This window comes from Arachis hypogaea, chromosome 9 (genome assembly GCF_003086295.3).
Source record: "Arachis hypogaea cultivar Tifrunner chromosome 9, arahy.Tifrunner.gnm2.J5K5, whole genome shotgun sequence".
Lineage (NCBI taxonomy): Eukaryota > Viridiplantae > Streptophyta > Magnoliopsida > Fabales > Fabaceae > Arachis > Arachis hypogaea.
Genome location: NC_092044.1, coordinates 104,428,279 through 104,447,408, shown reverse-complemented (window position 1 = coordinate 104,447,408; position 19,130 = coordinate 104,428,279). Strand labels below are relative to the sequence as shown.

Sequence of the window (19,130 nt, the reverse complement as noted above, 5' to 3'; positions counted from 1 at the left end):
TTTTGAGTTTCCCCTGCAATGTATGTCAAGCTGTTTTGATTTGCAAAGTGCTAGTTTGGTTAACGATTCTTTCCTTCACATTGTGCGTGGACTTGTTTGACTGGATAAGCATTTCATTCTGCATTATGGAAGTGGATTATTGTAATATCAAAGCTAATATTATTTCCTCCACCTTGTGTGTGCTGTGTGGAGCTGCTGACCCTCAAGTGCTTGTTAAACATAAATCAATTATTTATATTTTTCAGTGATTTGAGTAAAAGAGTGACTGTTCTACTTACATTTGTTGGTTTTCTTCCTTTATCCTTTTCCTATTTGGTTCTAGTACAAGCAGAAAACGTTAGTACGGTTGATGCACCTATAGTGGATGATCCACAATGGGAGGTTCACATGGACAATTGATAATTTTTCGAGGCTTATGAGGAAAGTATATTCTGACTCTTTCCAAGTTGGAGGCTACAGATGGTATGTGGATTTTTTCTCATATACTTTAATTGCTAACACTGACATATATAGGTGCTAAATTTTGTTGTTTGAGATGCGGTCCTAACTCCTAATTCACCTTATTTGCAATGAGCAGGCGGATACTTGTCTTTCCGAAGGGGAACAATGTTGATCATTTGTCTATGTATCTGGATGTTGTAGATTCAGTGTTGTGCCTTATGGATGAGTAGATATGCGCAGTTCAGCTTGACTGTTGTTAATCAACTTCATAATAAATTCTCAATTAGAAAAGGTAGTTTCTGTCAATAGGTGTCACAATGAAGATATTATATTACCATATGTAATAAGTATAGGATGAGTTATGTTTCTGTTTGATGTCACAAGTCCTAGTGAGCATGTTTCCTTCTTGCACTGTGTGTACTTAATTTTAATTTCTTATTTCTTTTGAAACAGTGATTTCTGTAAGCTTTTGATCAAAATAGCTGTACAATTTTGCTTTTGGTTGACTTTCTATAACATTCTTGTTCAAATTATAGCAGTGGTCTGGATTTTGATCAGACATCTATTGATTTTTGTTTTGATTCAACACATGAAATTATATAAGTTTGAATAAATATTGGATATGACTGATATTCCACAGTGCCTGTGACTAATTAGGGATTTACCTGTCGATGATAATTATCTTGCTCTTACTTGATTATGTTCCTCTTCTATTTTTTCTCTGGTTATTATTTGCATTTGGGAATAAAATATTTCTTGATTGCTTTCCAATTGCAGAAACATAACACCAGTTCATGCACGTGAGAGTGATTGGGGGTTCACCAATTTCATGCCGCTTTCTGAATTGCTCGATCCTAGTAGAGGCTATGTTGTGAACGACACATGTGTAGTTGAGGCTGATGTGCTGTACGTAAGGTTGTTGATTACTGGTCTCATGACTCAAAAAAGGAAACTGGTTATGTTGGATTGAAAAACCAAGGAGCTACCTTGTTACCATGAATTCTTCCTTCAGACATTGTATCACATTCCATATTTTAGAAAGGTTAGCTGGTATACACATAGAAAACTATTTTTCCTTCTCAAAGGAAGCAGCTCATGTGCATAATATTTTGTTACAGGCTGTGTCCATATGCCTACAACTGAGAATGATATGCCATCAGGGAGCATTCCCCTAGCATTACAGAGTTTATTCTACAAACTGCAGTACAGTGATAGTAGTGTAGCAACAAAAGAGTTAACTAAGTCATTCGGATGGGATACGTATGATGCATTCATGCAGCATGATGTCCAAGAACTTAATAGGGTTCTTGTGAAAAGCTAGAAGACAAATGAAGGTACAATTTTTCTTTTTTAATGGTAACTGCTTTAGTTATGTTGTTTTGACAATGTTTTAGCTACACTCGTCATGTAGCTTTTTATATGCCTAGGATTATTGTATTGAAGTTTCCTCTGTTTTAGGGAACTGTTGTGGAAGGCACTATACAACAATTGTTTGAAGGCCACCATATGAATTATATCGAATGCATCAATGTGGACTACAATCCACAAGAAAAGAATCATTTTATGGTACATGCTTTAGAATGCTGTTGTATATTAATCATTCATCTATTCTATGACTTTATATAGAATTTTGGCTATTTGATTGTAGATCTTCAGCTGATGTCAAAGGGTGTCGGAATGTGTATGACTCCTTTGACAAGTACGTCGAAGTGGAACGGCTTGAGGGTGATAACAAGTATCATGCGGAGAAGTATGGCTTACAGGTAAAACGATTTGATACCAAGTTGTACCTTTTTCTTAGCTGTATATGGCTACACTGGTTATGCACTTAGTGCTGGTGCATCAGCTGTAGTTATATCCATGCATTTTTTTCTTTTTCTCTTTCCTTTGTTCTGGTAATAGGGAGAAATTTTATAAAGAGAAAACAATATACTATAGATGATAAGAAATCCTCAGGCATGAAGGTGTATCCATGCATTCTTATGGGTTCTTGTTGTGCGAGACAGCCTTGCTTTTTATGATGGTAAAGCTGTGTACATATGACCCTCTATAAATGACACAATATTTCTAGTCTTATTCCCTAGATGTGTTTCTTTTACTTTCCCCTCTTGTTTTCAATATTATATTAGATGTATTCCATATATGTCACTTTTTGGCATTTCTCAATATTATTCTTGTGATTATTCTTTTCAGGAGGCAAGGAAGGGTGTGTTGTTCATTGATTTTCCACCTGTTCTTCAACTTTCAATTAAAAACGATTTGAATATGATTTTTATGCGAGACACTATGGTAAAGGTTAGTATTAACTCTAAAATCAAGGATATATTCCTTCCTTTGTAATATAGTTGTATGTTTCAGTTTAGTTTTCAGTGTCATATTAAACCAAGGTAGCAAAATTACCATTTACTTGTTAACTTTTTTGTGTCTTAGTTCCTATTAGTTTTCTGTCTCTCTTATCTTTAATTCTTGATCCAAATTTGGTGAATTATGCCCTCAAGATCTATTGATGAAACCGTAAAAGAATGTCTATATTTTAATTGTTTGATTGTCATTGGAAGAAACTGAGAGTGAGGGAGACAAAATTTTGGCTTGATTATTATGTCGTGATCATCTGTTGTGTCCTGTAACTGTTGTGTTGTTCTTGATGTGAAGTGTCATTTGTTCTCTCTTGTTCTTCTATGGTGTGTTTGTGTGTGTTTTTCTGTGTCTGTGTTTCCATTTTTTCTTTTTTTTTTTTTTTTTTTTTTTTTTTTTTTTTTTTTTTTTTTTTTTTTTTTTTTTTTTTTTTTTTTTTTGTTTTTTTTTTTCTTTTTGACATCTTTATGGGCCATTAACAGATCAACGACCGTTATGAGTTCCCCTTGCAACTAGATCTTGATAGGGACGATGGAAAGTATTTGTCTCCTGAAGCTGATAGAAGAGTTCGCAACCTTTATACACTTCACAGGTATTTGAAATGTTTTTTCTTTTGTTGATAAAATAAAGGTATTCGATACTTTGTGACCATTGATCTTAATTATAGGAAATTCTATTCAATGAAATCTTCCAAGTTGAAACGAGTTTGTGAAAGATCAATCTATTTCTTGTGGACTGTTATTGATTTTTTTATGTTATAGTGTGGTGCAATATTTCATAAAAAAAAAAGGTCCAATTTGGCTGGACAGCAGTAACGGGGTTGACTGCTTGAACTCCTTTAATGTTTTATGTTTTGCTTCATTGTTTCATTTTATAATGTATTTATGTACACCACCTTATTGACCAAAATCTGTGTGTTTTATTTTCCTCTTCATCTTAAACTACTTTTAATTTGATATGGTTTGGTATCTAATTAACCAGTTGCTTATGATATTGTGTGTGCCACTATTTGTTTTCAGTGTTTTGGTTCACAGTGGTGGGGTTCATGGCGGACACTACTATGCTTACATTAGGCCAACTCTATCAGATCAGTGGTATGCACTTAATTCTTTCAGTATTTTTATATCAACTGTTACATGCTTAAGTCTGTTTCTTTGTTTTGTACTATATTTTCCGTGAAAACTGGTTTGGTTTCTGATTGCCAACCAATTTTCCCCGTGAAACGAGAAAATATATTGGGTTCTGTATAGATGTTCCACAGTGCTAGTGGATTCTGAACAGTTGACATAGCTAGTCAATGCATTGATCCAGGCACAATAATTTTTTTCCCAATTCATCCCCCTTAAACTTCTGTTATAGGAAAACATTTAATGCAGTGGAAGAAATGATTACAGATTTACAGCAGAGGCACTTCGCTAAGAAAGCAAAAGTTAACAACCGAGTCCTTTGTGAAAAAGAGGGATTGGTAGTTTGATGGATTTGCCTTTCTTTTTTCCTCCACTCTTAAAAATGTAGTTAAGCATATATAATGCGCAGCCTAGTGCAAAGCATCCCACATTATGTAGGGTCCAAGAAAAGCCGCATCGATGGCGTTGTTTGCCTCATATAGCTGACTCATCAAGGAGAATAAGGCTTATTTGTTGCAATTTATTTACTTTTTTGATATGTAATTTTGGTCTTATCTCTAACTTTGATTGAGGAGTGATGCCTACATGATTGATGTTTCATTACTTTTAATTGTTTTCAACTGTATCTGTATTGTTCATGCCAGCTTTTTGTGCTCTATTTTAAACTAGCCTGACTCTTCTTTCAGGTTTAAATTTGATGATGAGCGTGTTACGAAAGAGGAGGCTAAAAGGGCATTGGAAGAACAATATGGTGGGGAAGAAGAAGTAATATTCCATTATCTTGCTTTGGCACTTCTTTCATCCATAGTTTGATATCAACTTTTGTCTGAAATGAATGTTCTTTTTCTTTTTAGTTTGAGTAGACTTTTTTTCCCCGCAATGTTTTATTTCTCAGTTACAATATCTTTCTATTTCTTAATTTTTGTTGTTTGCAGTTACCTCATACCAACCCTGGCTTCAACAACTCCCCCTTTAAATTTACGAAGTATTCAAATGCATATATGCTTGTTTACATACGCGAGAGTGACAAAGATAAGATCATATGCAATGTGGATGAGAAGGACATTGCTGAACACCTTAGAGTAAGATGTTTGTTTCACTGGTGTAATTTGATTTTGCTGTTCGTATTTTGATGTAGCAATGCTTTATTTTCAACTTTACACTTTAGGTGAGGTTAAAGAAAGAACAAGAAGAAAAAGAGCTGAAGAGGAAGGAGAAGGCAGAGGCTCATTTGTATACCATTGTAAAGGTTGCCACTTCCTACTCCAATATTCTTTTATAAGATGCTTTCTAGGTTGGGTGAGTCATAAGAGATTGTTTAGTGATAAGTTATTGATGCTGGCCACAGGTTGCACGTGATGCTGATCTGTTTGAACAGATTGGAGAAGATATATTCTTTGATCTTGTGGATCATGATAAAGTGAGAAGTTTCCGTATTCAAAAACAAATTCCCTTCAGCGTTTTTAAGGTATGGATTACTGTTTTATCATTTGATCTGCATAGTGCTCTAATATGTTTGGCAATTTATACTTCTATATATTTCATTTGAGAATCTAGCAAAATTTACCATCCATTATGGATTATTTTCACTTGGCATTTGATATCATCTTTCAGTCATGTGGATCAGTCTTGCAACAACACATGGTGCTGTTGTAAGTTATGGATATTGGACTTAGATTTGTAATGCCTGAATGACATTTGCTTCTTTTTTCTGTTGGGATTGCGGCAGGAAGAAGTTTATTTGTCATGGATTTTTTCCTTTCCTCATATATTTCACTTTAGGTGTCTGATACCCGGATCTGGGTTTTCGAGGATTGTACTGGGATCTACTCCCATATGTGGATTTACCAGACAAAACTGGTTGAATGAATTTGTCTCGAAAGATCTTTCTCTTATCAGGTTTTCTGAATGAATATCCTCTAAATTAGGGGTTTTGTTGGTTTTTTTTTTTTTTTTTGGGTGGAGTGGTTTAGTGAGTCAGTTAATTAGAATTTTAAGATAATAAAAGCTGCTTAAGTTGATTAGAAATTCTCATTTTAAGTGTTGTACCCGTCTTTGCTAATAGAATGCATGCTTTTTCAATTCATAGTGATTGTCGTCGTCCACTTAGGTGATCCTTGACAAGTGGGACTGTCATTTAATTTGTATGATATCTGAGAAAATAAAAGTTATTTATATTTTCTCCGTGTCCTTCTGACAATGAAGCTTTTCCCAGGAGGAAGTTGCCAAAGAGTTGGGTGTATCTGTCCAGTACCAACGGTTTTGGTTGTGGGCAAAACGCCAAAACCACACATATAGGCCAAATAGACCTGTGACACCTCAAGAAGAAGCCCAATCAGTGAGTACTTCACCCATTTTTAATTGCTTTGTGCCACTGGCCATAAATTGCATGCTGGTAGTCATGATCTATATATTATGATAACTATCTGTTATTGTGAGATTTAGAGTGGAAATTAAAGTTTCTTTTCTATACAAAAGAGAAAAAACAAGATGTTTAAATTTTTTAATATATGTTATGATGATATTGCTGATTGTGCTATTTGCAAATTGTTTTGTTTTACTTATCACTTGCAGGTTGGACAGTTAAGGGAAGTGTCCAATAAGGCAAATAGTGCAGAGCTGAAGTTATTTTTGGAAGTGGAAACAGGACAGGTACTATTTTCCTTTATATTTTCAACCTTGTTCCTGGTAATACAGTTCCATCAAAAAATTGCACGTGATTATGTTCTTTTTCCTACTAGCTTCTAAAGGACATGGATTTTTTGTTCATGATTTGCATATTCAATTAGGATTTCCGACCTATCGCTCTTCCTGAGAAGTCAACAGAAGATTTGCTGCTATTCTTCAAACTTTATGACCCATCAAATAAGGAATTTCGGTACTTGACTGTCTTATTATTTAGAGTGCAAATACATCTAAATATATAAATGGCACTTGATCTTCCTATTACTTTTTAGGTGAAAATACATTTAATTCACAAATGGCAGATCTTTTGTTTTCTCAGGTATATAGGGAGGTTTTATGTGTCGGCTAGTGGAAGGCCTATGGATATATTGACTAGACTAAATGAAATGGCAGGATTTTCTCGTGATGAGGAAATTGAACTTTTTGAGGTTAGTCAATATGCATTTGACATATCATCATTTACCATGATTGTAACATGAAGCGGAGAGGAAAAGAGTACTTACCCTTCACATGCACATTCAGGAAATAAAATTTGAACCTCAAGTCATGTGTGAGCTAGTTGACAAGAAATCTACATTTCGTGCTAATCAGGTATCATTTATAAATCTGTCTTTTTCTCTCCCCCCAATGCTTTCTATGATCATTTGTTATTTATTTATTGTTATTGGTTGGGTTTTCAGTAATGTCCACACTATATTTGTTGACTAGATCAAATCAAAATCAGATTCCTAGTTCTTTTTATGAATCTTTTATGTAAATAGAATTAATTATAAATCTTTTCCTTTTTTGGTTTAGTTTAATTTTAGGGATTTTATGATTAGAAATCTTTTCTTTATTTTTGGCTAGTATTTTCCCTTCTTTCCTATTTTCTAGTTATTTCTATTTCTATAATTCCTCTATAAAGAGGATGATTCCCTGTACATTTGATAGAATAATATATTCAAACACTTTAACTTGGTATCAGAGCAGGATCTCTGCACTGTGCCTTTGATTTATAGCTATGGCTGACAGTTGCTCAGTCATTAATCCTGAACAAAAGGAGAACACTACTCCTACTCCATCAGATTTAAAATCTGAGCAATGGGTACTAGTTAGTGGTGATAGTGTCAAGGAGATGTACTCTGATCTTGGGAGTAAATCCCAGATTTATGAACTTACTCTAAAAGCTAGAGAAATTCAACAAGGGAGTGACAATGTCACCAAATATTTCCACACATTGAAGCGGGTGTGGCAGGATCTTGACTACTTCAATAACTATAAGTGGAATTCAGCCGCTGATGCCAAACACCACCAACAAACAGTGGAAGAAGGGAGGATATTCCAGTTTCTTGTAGGCCTCAACGTGGAGCTAGATGAAGTTCGTAGCAGAATTATTGGAAGAGCAATCCTACCCTCAATTGGAGAAGTATTTGCTGAGGTTAGAAGAGAGGAAACTCGTAGAGCTGTGATGATGGGGAAAGGCAAGACTGAACAGACTTCTTTGGAGTCTAATGCACTCTTAGTGGCACCTGCTGCACTTAAAAGTTCATCAAATCAGAAGCACCCCTCCAATATTTGGTGTGACCACTACAATAAGCCAAAAAAGGAAAAGATTTATAATTAATTCTATTCACATAACAGATTCATGAAAGGAATTAGGAATCTGATTTTGATTTGATTTAGTCAACAATATTCTATTTTATTGACACACAATTGTGACTTCTACCTTTTTGTCCTTGGCCAGCTTGAGGATGGTGATATTATTTGCTACCAGAAGACCCCCAAAGTTGGAAGTGCTGAGCAATTTCGTTATCCAGATGTTCCTTCATTCCTGGAATATGTGCATAACCGTCAGGTATGACATTCCTATAGTTTTGTATCTTTGTGACTATCTGTGTGTAATGATCTCGTTAAGGACATCATAGGCATAATTTGCTAACAAGTCCTTTTATTTTATTCCTTCGTTTTACAGGTTGTACGCTTCCGGTCTTTGGAGAGACCAAAAGAGGATGAGTTCAGTCTTGAATTGTAAGTTTCTGCTATTCCTACAATCATGGAATCTTTTCTGTTCCTTCTTTTTTGTTTTTTTCTTCTTGTTATCATAACTAAATTGTAGATAAATGCATCTACCTAAAGATCCCGTCATTGTGAAAGCATTAGATAACCACCTTAGTTCCATTATAACTATTTCCAAGTAAAGATTTTGATATCTCCACCTGCAAGTATCTTTATGTGGCAAGTGATATGTGCTTGATGGTCATTTAGGTCAAAGCTGCATACATATGACGATGTTGTTACAAGAGTTGCTCAACATCTTGGTTTGGATGATCCTTCTAAAATCAGACTGACGTCTCATAACTGCTATTCTCAGCAACCTAAACCACAGCCAATCAAGTATCGGGGAGTAGAAAATTTGTCTGACATGCTGGTTCACTACAATCAGGTATTAGTCACAATTTTACATCTTCCTCAGTAGATTATGTAGGACTATATAATTTTTGCAACTTTTAAGGGTTTCAAAAGTTGCTATCTGTTTTGTTTTCTGATATCATAAATTAATTTGTTACATTTATATTTCTAGACTTCCGATATTTTATATTATGAAGTGTTGGATATCCCTCTGCCAGAATTGCAAGGTCTAAAAACACTCAAAATTGCTTTCCATCATGCTACCAAGGATGAAGTGAGTGCTAGTCATTTCATTAACTGTTTCACTATGTAAATTTGTTAAGCTGAATATTCTTCTTCTAAGAGAGTTATCCTTCCTCAGGTGTTAATTCATACTATTAGATTACCAAAGCAATGTGACGTGGAAGATGTAATTAATGATCTTAAATCAAAGGTAAAGTATGAATTTATAAGTGATGCATAATCCAAGTCATACTGATTTTCCAGGCTACAAGAAATCATTGGCATGCCTTATTGCGTGCTTAATTCAACAATCTGTTTTAATGCTTTTTTTTAATATATATATATTTCTTCTATAATAATTGTGTATTTTGAAGCAGGTGGATTTATCTCATCCTAATGCAGAACTTAGACTGCTCGAAGTTTTCTATCACAAGATATATAAGGTGCTGAAGAGCGTAGTTTGTGTTTTCCTTATTCAAATCCTAGCATTGTTACAAATTTCCTTCAGTTGGTATTTTTGTCACATGGCAAAAAGCAGATTGATTAGACTCAATCTAATGCATCGAGGCGATGTTGCCTTTATTGAAGTCACGCCACTAGAGTCCCCCAACCACCCAAATAATTATATAGCTACATTATTAACTGAAATTAGTTCTTTTAAGCAATTTACATGATAAAGTATTAAAGTTATAGTGATAGAAAGAGAGATGATAGCTTTACGACCCAATTGTCTAGTTATGACAATGTTCAAGAAAGTCTTTGTGAGGTAGCCACCTAAAACTGACTTGTTCTCTCCATCTATGATGATCTGAAAATAAGATGTCATTTGCTGATCTCTCCTTTTTTCAATGATAATGATGCTTCATTATACATATATAACAATGTCCTTGTGGCAGTTATGTCTCTTGTGATGTATATAGTATAGGCATTTATGTTTCTAATGCGTCGCTGTGCTTGTCTTATTTATTTTTGGATTTTTATTCCCATTGCTATCTTGCTAAAGATGTTTTAACTTTACCTTTCACAGATTTTCTCTCCCAGTGAAAAGATTGAGAATATTAATGACCAATATTGGACACTAAGAGCAGAGGAGGTAAAGATTACTGCATTGTGATGAGTTTATAATTACCAATCAAATATAAGATCTACACTTGATAGAGAGACTGCTTTATTTTTTATACTACTGATGAGGTCCAGTGACCTGTTAAACCAGTTTTTAATGATCTGAAATGCAACTTTCATTTGATATTTTGAATAATACTAGTTGACTGTTCATCCTACAAAGACTAAAGAATTAAATTTATGGTGATATGATTTTATAATTTTCTCGTTACCTTTTTCCTCTTTGTTTTAGTTTATTGTCCCAAAAGTAATTTTGTTGTATACTTTTGAAGATTCCTGAAGAAGAGAAAAATCTTGGCCCTAATGATCGGTTGATCCATGTTTATCATTTCATGAAAGATACGACACAAAATCAGGTAGTGAGATGAAGTCTACTGTATACTTTTTGTATTTTAGTGCTTTGATCCAAGTATATTTCACCTTTCAAAGAAATCAAGTCATATTACTATCTAAAACTTTACTTTCCTTCTGATTTGTGTTTCTATTTTTTCTGGCGGCTTGGGAATTTAACAGCAAGTTCAGAATTTTGGAGACCCTTTTTCTTGGTTGTACATGAGGGTGAGACTTTAGCTGATGTCAAATTGCGGATACAGAAAAAGTTGCAAGTTCCAGATGAAGAGTTTTCGAAGGTTAATAAGCCCAATTAATTCAGTTTATACCGTTTCTTGGCATTTTCAAGCTTGGCTAGTAAATTTGCTATGTGGTATTGAGCTGTATTAGTCATTACTTGTTATTTGGGTGTCTGGAAAATTAGTTGTTCTTTTCATTCCACTCCTGCTTCAGCTACTGTTTGGATGAGAGTACAGTTATAATGTAAATTGTGTTATTTTCCAGTGGAAGTTTGCATTTCTGTCACTCGGTCGTCCTGAATACCTACAAGATTCAGATGTTGTTTCCTCTCGGTTTCAGGTCTGTTGGTGTTCTCTTTCTCATGTTACTTTTACTTTTGGGTTGTGTAAAGTCTGAGTTTGTTCTGGATTTCACTGTGGCATATTGTTCAATTTCTAACTCCAAGTTACCGCACACTGTTTGAATGTTTAGAGAAGGGATATCTATGGCGCTTGGGAGCAATATCTTGGACTGGAACACACGGACAATGCTCCAAAAAAGTCCTATGCTGTCAACCAGGTAAATAGTATTTTCAGCTAACAACTCATTCTTTTCTTTGGTGATGCTCTGTGTGGCATTGTAAGTGGCATATGTAACCTGTCTTAAGCCTGATATGGATGGTATCGATGATCAAGAGTTAACGATGGATTAAAGTATAGCGTCACTTTTGTGCTTTTGTATCAGGTACTAAACAGAACTAAGACAACCTAGATATGACGATAGATCTCCCTGCAACGAGAATAAAAGCTAATCAGAATTTTGAAATGTGATAAATCACCTCCCTTGTTTGAAGTTATTGTTGTCAATTACTCCTGTTAAAATCTTTCTACCTAGATGGTCTTTTAGGATTTATTTTCTTATTTAATTTTCTTTTATTTCATTATTTTTTCCTCATTTGATTAGGATTAGGGTTTTAGTATTATTATAAACAGGGATGATGTTTTGCTTATTTTATCACACTACATTAAATCATAAGAATATATTTCACGTTACATATAGTTTGTTCTCTATTTCCTCTTACTTTAACGCCATAATCTCAAAATGGTATTTGAATGTTACCATCCTTCGTGACCTGTCCTATAATTTTCTCTGCTACGGTCCTAAACACATTAGAACTCGGTTATAATAATTTTTACTAAGATGTTATAAGATTTTCAGATATTCAAATTGCGCAATTTTTTTTTGCCCTTTTGTATGGTTTTCTCAATGCAAGCATCTTCATTCACAACCGTTTTCAGTGTCTTTATCTGCCCTACCTTTTCCTTTCATCAGCCGGGATGCCCCTGACCATTGTCCTGGAAACTTGATTGTTCCAGTATATATTTGGATATTAGATTAGAGAACGTATTTACTGAAATCAAATTCTTTGAATTAATGATCTGAGATCATGCATAGAGTATGCATCACTGGATATAATTCTATTTGAAGGTCTCTTGACATTTCCAATGATTAGTTCTCAATTTTGCAGAATCGGCACGCATTTGAGAAGCCGGTAAAAATCTACAACTGAGGATATGTATCATCTGAGCCAGTCAATATAATAATACATTCAGCCAATGGCACTCTGCAGCTTTCAGGGGGTGGCAAAAGAAATGTGTAGAGGATAGAGATGCTGTCTATGAATCTTATGTTGGAAATCATTACATTATTATAGCTTAGGAGATAGGTGTATAGCCTTAAACAGTTGCTTACTGGTTATTGAAACTCATTCCCTTAGGCTCTCATCTGTTGGTGATTCCTTTGTATTTTAGTACATAAGATTTTGGGTTTGGTTTTGTATAGAAGTTATAGGGATTACTCAAATGTCTTCCATGTCTGCTTCTATTCTGGCTCTCTTTTGTTTGCTTTCGTTGGAGAGCTAGAAGATCAGGATTTTGTATATGCTTTTGCAGGGTCTTCCATGTAATTTTATTTCATGGCTGGTTTTAATTTTAAATAGAAGCATATTATTGATTTCACTTTAATACTGTGCACCTCATTAGCAATGGTGCGTGGTTCATCGTTATAGAAGAGCAGTATTCCTGTTGAGCCTACAAGGGTTTGGTTTTCAAAGTCATGGTAAATCAAAAGGTTGTATTAGGATTTTTTTTTAAATAAATAAAAAAATTATATATTTATCATTTTATATAAAAATATAACTATTATTTTACGTATTATTTCTCACTCATATTTGTAGCCGGTAAATGAATTTGAAAACATTTTCTATCTTAACTTCGCAGTCACTGTTTCATCCAGTGAATTTGAGGCAGAGTAAACACATTAGCTATTATACAGTTTCTATTATTTTTAACAGGTTACTAGTATTTATGTTTTAAAGTTAATGGAGTCATAGAGAGTAAATAAATAATTAACTTAAAATTAACATTCATAAAATTATTGTGTTTTAGTTTAAGTTTTGAAAAATCAAATTTCTACAAATTTATAAATTTAAAACAGAATGATTAAAATATAAAGACACCAGCTAAATCTATGGAATTATGTAATTCGAAAAATAATTAAAATGTTGTATCAATTAAAATGTTATTTAATTTGTGAAATAAAGTGCATAATAAATATTTTGATGGTGGTATTTATTATCTCAAGTTCTGAAAAATCTAAATTTGAGTTCCTAGGCCACCATCTTTGAGAATTATACTTTATATAAATTTTGTTATTAAAAGTACTGGTAATAATTCTTTGGATGCTAATAAATCAAAATTCTTTGGATGCTAATAAATCAAAAGATGATTTAGTCACCCAAAAACAAATCAAAAGATGATTTTTGATAAATTTTAAGAATTTGTTAATCATGCCGTTATAAATTTATAAGTTTGTAAAATAAAATATTTTTCAAAATTTGAACTATTCTTATTACTTTTATTTTTTTATATTTTATTTATATCCAAATAGAGTATTTTTTTATTCACATTTATGTTTTAAAATTAATTATTTATTTACCCTCTATTAAATCTAATTGTCAATGAATTGTTGAAAATAGTAAAAACTGTGTAAAGTAGCCGTTATGTTTATAACTTTAAATGTTACAAATTTGCTATCAGTATTCAGTACCAGCGAAATTGTATTGAAAATTTTCTTTTCAATTTCGCTAGCAGTTGACTGTAAAAATAAGGTTGAAAATATGCGTTTTTAATTTCGCTTACACTGGCTGCGAAAATTAAAAATAATATGTAAAATAGTAAATAGTTGTATTTTTTGTATAAAATGTTAAATATGTAATTCTTTTATTTATTAAAAATTATCATTTGATTCATTAATATCTAAATAACCGAAAATCTTACTTACAACAATGGATTGTCATTTTCAACTACAAGTTGATCACTGATTATTTATATACTAAATCATCGTTGTGAAAAGTAATTAAGTTCATCATCATCATCCCAATTAGGACAACTAAAGTTCAAAAGTGCTATATATCATAAAAAAAAATACTAATAATAATGACGAAAATTCGAACAAAGCTAACAAACACGAGATTTTCATTAGCTTCGAAGTTCCAAGAAAAAAAAATATATACGTTAAAGGCAACATCATCGCAATTTGCAATGCTTGAAAACCAAATATTAAAATGCTAAGTAATAACCATTTGGAATTAATGACAAAACTAGACGGAGAATACAAAGTAACTAGTTATAACTACCAACTAAATTGGAATAATATTTTTATACACTTTGAGCATATTCAGTGTACTCTATTCTCTTTTCATATGTCACAAAAAAAAATTCTCTTTTCATATAATTTTCAGATATTATAACATAAAAATCCATAGTTAAATATATTTTTAAAAGTACATATTAAATGTATTAGATCTTGCAAGTAATTATCAGTAAATTTACAATTTATTTCTTTGATATCATGAATAGCAATTTCCAAAGAAAAAAACAAAGATTTATTAGTCCTTCCTTGGTTATACCGTTAAAGTATATGTCAATTACATTGAGCCATTCAGCCACCATTAATCAAATCATAGTTCACATAATCATATTAACATCAAACCAATATTTGTTTCACACCTACCCCTCACTCTCTACATCAATTCCTATATATACAAGAAATTAATTCATACAAAACTCATAACAACAATATAATAAAATCTAATAATTGTCACACCCTATATCTCTCTCTACACCAACTACTTTCTATATATATGCACACAAGGAATTGGTACACTCATAACCAATTTTCTTCAATATTTTCTCACTTTGAAGAAGTTAAGTTTCAACTTTATCATATATAGATACATGGCAAATATTTCAACCAACACTATTGCTACTTTTCCGCCAGTGGAAAAATGTAACTCCATAGGGAGAGAAAACCACACTGTTGTGGCAGACATGGATGGAACTTTGCTCATAGGGCGAAGTTCCTTCCCATACTTTGCCCTAATTGCCTTTGAGGTCGGTGGGTTCCTAAGACTCCTCTTCTTTCTGTTGGCATCCCCATTGGCTGCCATTTTATACTACTTTGTCTCCGAATCCGCAGGGATTCAAGTCCTCATCTTTGCCTCAATGGCGGGGATGAGGCTCTCCAGTATAGAGTCTGTAGCACGTGCCGTGCTCCCCAAGTTTTATTCTGGGGATCTCCACCCGGAGACATGGCGCGTGTTTTCGTCATGTGGAAGGCGGTACGTGCTCACAGCAAATCCACGGGTGATGGTGGAGCCATTTTTGAAGGAGATGTTGGGTGCCGACATAGTTTTGGGGACAGAATTAGAAAGTTATAAGGGAAGAGCAACCGGATTTGTTTGCAAGCCCGGGGTTCTTGTTGGAAAAAATAAAGCAGATGTGCTCAAGAAAACTTTTGGTGATGAGAAACCAGATATTGGACTTGGAGATAGACTCACTGATGCTCCTTTCATGTCTTTGTGCAAGGTAATAATAACAAATACCATTTTTTATTCAATTTAAAAAAAAAACACATTAAAAGAACTGGCATATCTTATTAGTTATTATATCAAGTAATAATTGTTCATGTAATTTTTTTATTTAAATTATTATTATTAGAGATTCAGCTTAAATTTTTAAAAGAAGTAATATATATTATAATATGATTTCAGAGTTTTATGTTCAAAAAATTTAAAATATATTATGATTTCAAATCTATATGTAAATATATATGTAGTTTAATTTATTTTTAATGTGTATTTATATTTCAACATGTATTTTATATTGATAATTGACTTTGTAACGAATTTTAATATACATCTTTCATTTCATAGCATAAAAAGAAAATGTACTCATTTCTCAAAAAGGAAAAAGACAGTAAATTTTGTTCTAGCTAGCTAGCTAGGTTAAGTAAAATGAAATTCTAATAGTATATATATGCATGCAGGAAGCATATATTGTCCCTCCAAAACCACAAGTGAAGGCAGTTACAAGTGAGAAGCTTCCAAAACCCATAATATTTCATGATGGAAGGCTTGTCCAAAAGCCAACACCTCTGAATGCATTGCTAACACTCCTTTGGATCCCTCTAGGCTTTCCCTTAGCCTGCCTCCGCATCGCCGCCGGATCTCTCCTCCCTATGCCACTTGTCTACTATGCCTTTTGGGCCCTCGGCGTCCGTGTCACCATCAAAGGAACACCACCTCCGCCGGCAAATAAATCCAGCGGCCAAAGTGGTGTCCTCTTCATTTGCTCCCACAGAACCCTACTTGACCCTATTTTTCTCTCCACAGCCCTCGGCCGCCCTATACCGGCTGTAACCTACTCAGTCTCACGTCTCTCAGAGATAATCTCACCAATCAAGACGGTTAGATTAAGCCGTGATCGCGCCACGGACGCTTCAATGATTAAGAAGCTTCTACAAGAAGGCGACCTTGCAATTTGCCCTGAAGGGACAACTTGTAGGGAACCTTTCCTTCTAAGGTTTTCGGCCTTGTTTGCCGAGTTGACGGACGAATTGGTGCCGGTGGCAATGGTGAATAGGATGAGCATGTTCCATGGAACAACTGCTAGAGGGTGGAAAGGGATGGATCCATTCTACTTCTTCATGAACCCTAGCCCAGCTTATGAGGTAACATTCTTGAACAAGTTGCCTAAGGACTTGACTTGTGGGTCTGGTGGCAAGATGAGCATTGATGTGGCCAATTACATTCAGAGGCTCATTGCTGCAACATTGTCATATGAATGCACAAACTTCACTAGGAAAGACAAGTACAAGGCTCTTGCTGGTAATGATGGAACTGTCCCTCTTCACAAAAACCCTATTCTCATGGGCTGCTAATCAATTTCAATGTTAAACTTGTCTCTAATTCAAATACATACATCGTCTATCTTTTATGTTAGATCATGTTACTCTAAAATGTGAACATTGATAGAGCGAAAATTAAAGTAAAAGTTTAGTCGGTCTGGAATCAAGTGTTGGAATTTATATATAATTAATAAAAAATACAAAATTTAATAGAGGTTAATTTTTTATTTTATTTGTTAGAGAATCATTAAAATCATTTTAGATCAGTTAGTATTTATATAGCATATCTGTATATTAATGGTAGGATTCTATGCTTTTATTACTTTGATTCTTCTGGCACCTATATATACTCCTTGTACATTATACTTTTGATCAACTTAAATAATACACAAAACACTTTTCTCAAATTTCTCTCTTGTTTTTAACATGGTATCAAGAGCTTAGGTTGTTTTTCTTCTTTTAGAAACACTTGGTTTCTAGCTCTTTTATCTTGTTTCACCGGCAGTACTTTGTACTCAATTTTCAACTTCCTCCGACACCTTGGTTCGTCACCGCCGCCACCCTCGCCTTCTCCTCGTTGCAAGCTTTCCAACGCCGCCACACTCGCCGCCTGTCGCTGCCAGACACTTGATAAACTGCCATTTTACGGTTTATTTTGTATTGAATTGAGTGGATTTTATCCATTATTTTCATATTTATTCATTGAATACGTATGTTTTACATTTTCCTTCCTAATTTTGTGCTATGATTGAAAACATGCTTTTTTGGCCTTAAATTTGCTAATTTTAATCCTCTCTTATTACCATTCGATGCCGTAATATGTTTGTTAAGTGTTTTCAGGGTTTATAGGGCAGAAATGACTTAGAGGATGGAAAGGAAGCATGCAAAAGTAGAAGGAATACAAGAAATTAAAGGAATTGCTAACTTGTTAATCCTGACCTCTTCGTACTAAATCAATCATAACTTGATTTATAGAGATCCGAATGAAGCGGTTCTAGTTACATTGGAAAGCTAACATCCGGGGCTTCAAAACGATATGCAATTTGCCATAGTTGCCTTGTAGTTAGGTGATGCGCACGTTCGGTATGACGCGTACGCGTGACTGGTGCGGCAGACAAGCAACGCGTACGCGTGACCAGGGATCTTTTCAGCGACGCGTACGCATCGCCCACGCGTACGCATGACGAGCGTCACATGCTGCAATTTACAGAAAACGCTGGGGCGATTTCTGGACTGCTTTGGACCCAGTTTTAAACTCGAAAACACAGATTAGATGCTGCAGAGTGGGGGGAATGATTCATTCACTATCATTATTCATAATTTTTATGTTTTAGATATAGTTTTCTCTAGGTTTTAGGGTGTTTAGGTTTACTCCATATTAATGCAATTTATATTTCATGTTTCTTATTGTTCAATTTCTTTGCTATTGTTATTCCTTTGGAATTGTTAATATTAGATTTTACATTCTCTCATTACTTTTCTATATTTTTATTTTGTACCTTTCAAGTGTTTGATGAAATACTTCAGAGGAGTTTAAATTAGAATTTTGGTATTCTTAGCTTAGATTGAGTAATTTGGAGACTCTTGAATTGTCATAGTCTCTTGTTGGTTGGGGATTGAAAGTTGCTAGTTGACTTGAGCTTCACTAACTCTAGTCTTTGATTAGGACTTGTGAACTCAAGTTGAATTGCTCACTTAACTTACCTTCAATTGTTAGAGTTTAACTAAGTGAGAGCAATTTGCAATTACCATTTAATTGACAATGACAATGAGGATAGGAATTCCGATTCTCAACCGTTGCTAGGACTTTTCTTAATTGTCAGTTATTTTCTTGTTATTTACATTCCTTACTTACTAAATTCAAAACCAAAAAAGATACAATCTCATAACCAATAATAAACTACACTTCGCTACAATTCCTTGAGAGACGACTCGAGGTTTAAATATTTCGATTAATTTTATTGGGTTTGCTTAAGTGACAAACAATTTAAA

General features: G+C 33.9%; 3 protein-coding genes across 3 annotated transcripts; all 3 read left to right on the top strand.

Moving 5' to 3' along the window:
- The first annotated feature begins 1,063 nt into the window (after positions 1-1,063).
- On the top strand, positions 1,064-2,293 carry LOC112709409 (ubiquitin C-terminal hydrolase 12-like). Its single transcript, XM_072202130.1, has 5 exons — positions 1,064-1,086; positions 1,219-1,370; positions 1,560-1,701; positions 2,090-2,204; positions 2,288-2,293. The coding sequence occupies exons 1-5, from the start codon at positions 1,064-1,066 to the stop codon at positions 2,291-2,293; spliced, it is 438 nt and encodes a 145-aa protein (XP_072058231.1).
- LOC112711431 (ubiquitin C-terminal hydrolase 13) lies at positions 1,647-12,913 on the top strand. The gene is given in 28 exon segments (XM_025764085.3): positions 1,647-1,775; positions 1,900-2,007; positions 2,090-2,204; positions 2,635-2,736; positions 3,279-3,388; positions 3,816-3,890; positions 4,610-4,688; positions 4,859-5,005; positions 5,092-5,172; positions 5,272-5,391; positions 6,139-6,261; positions 6,498-6,575; positions 6,713-6,801; positions 6,928-7,036; positions 7,131-7,199; positions 8,332-8,442; positions 8,560-8,615; positions 8,853-9,030; positions 9,169-9,270; positions 9,358-9,429; positions 9,596-9,661; positions 10,246-10,311; positions 10,613-10,696; positions 10,854-10,878; positions 10,881-10,969; positions 11,175-11,249; positions 11,382-11,468; positions 12,418-12,913. Coding segments are annotated over 25 exon segments (2,163 nt in total). The 5' UTR covers positions 1,647-1,775; positions 1,900-2,007; positions 2,090-2,204; positions 2,635-2,706; the 3' UTR covers positions 12,460-12,913.
- A 2,274-nt stretch (positions 12,914-15,187) lies between these two features.
- On the top strand, positions 15,188-17,301 carry LOC112713053 (glycerol-3-phosphate acyltransferase RAM2-like). The gene is made up of 2 exons (XM_025765824.2): positions 15,188-15,817; positions 16,278-17,301. Exons 1-2 carry the CDS (start codon positions 15,188-15,190, stop codon positions 17,169-17,171), a joined length of 1,524 nt encoding a protein of 507 aa, XP_025621609.1. The 3' UTR covers positions 17,172-17,301.
- Positions 17,302-19,130: the final 1,829 nt, after the last annotated feature.

What these genes read in the sequence shown, in the direction of transcription:
- LOC112713053 (XM_025765824.2), top strand. Translation starts at nt 15,188, where the DNA reads ATGGCAAATATTTCAACCAACACTATTGCTACTTTTCCGCCAGTGGAA. An exon ending in CTTTCATGTCTTTGTGCAAG is followed by an intron (nt 15,818 to 16,277) that starts GTAATAATAACA and finishes ATATGCATGCAG; the next exon opens with GAAGCATATATTGTCCCTCC.
- LOC112709409 (XM_072202130.1), top strand. Translation starts at nt 1,064, where the DNA reads ATGACTGATATTCCACAGTGCCT. An exon ending in CGTAAGGTTGTTGATTACTG is followed by an intron (nt 1,371 to 1,559) that starts GTCTCATGACTC and finishes ATTTTGTTACAG; the next exon opens with GCTGTGTCCATATGCCTACA. An exon ending in AAGTCATTCGGATGGGATAC is followed by an intron (nt 1,702 to 2,089) that starts GTATGATGCATT and finishes ATTTGATTGTAG; the next exon opens with ATCTTCAGCTGATGTCAAAG.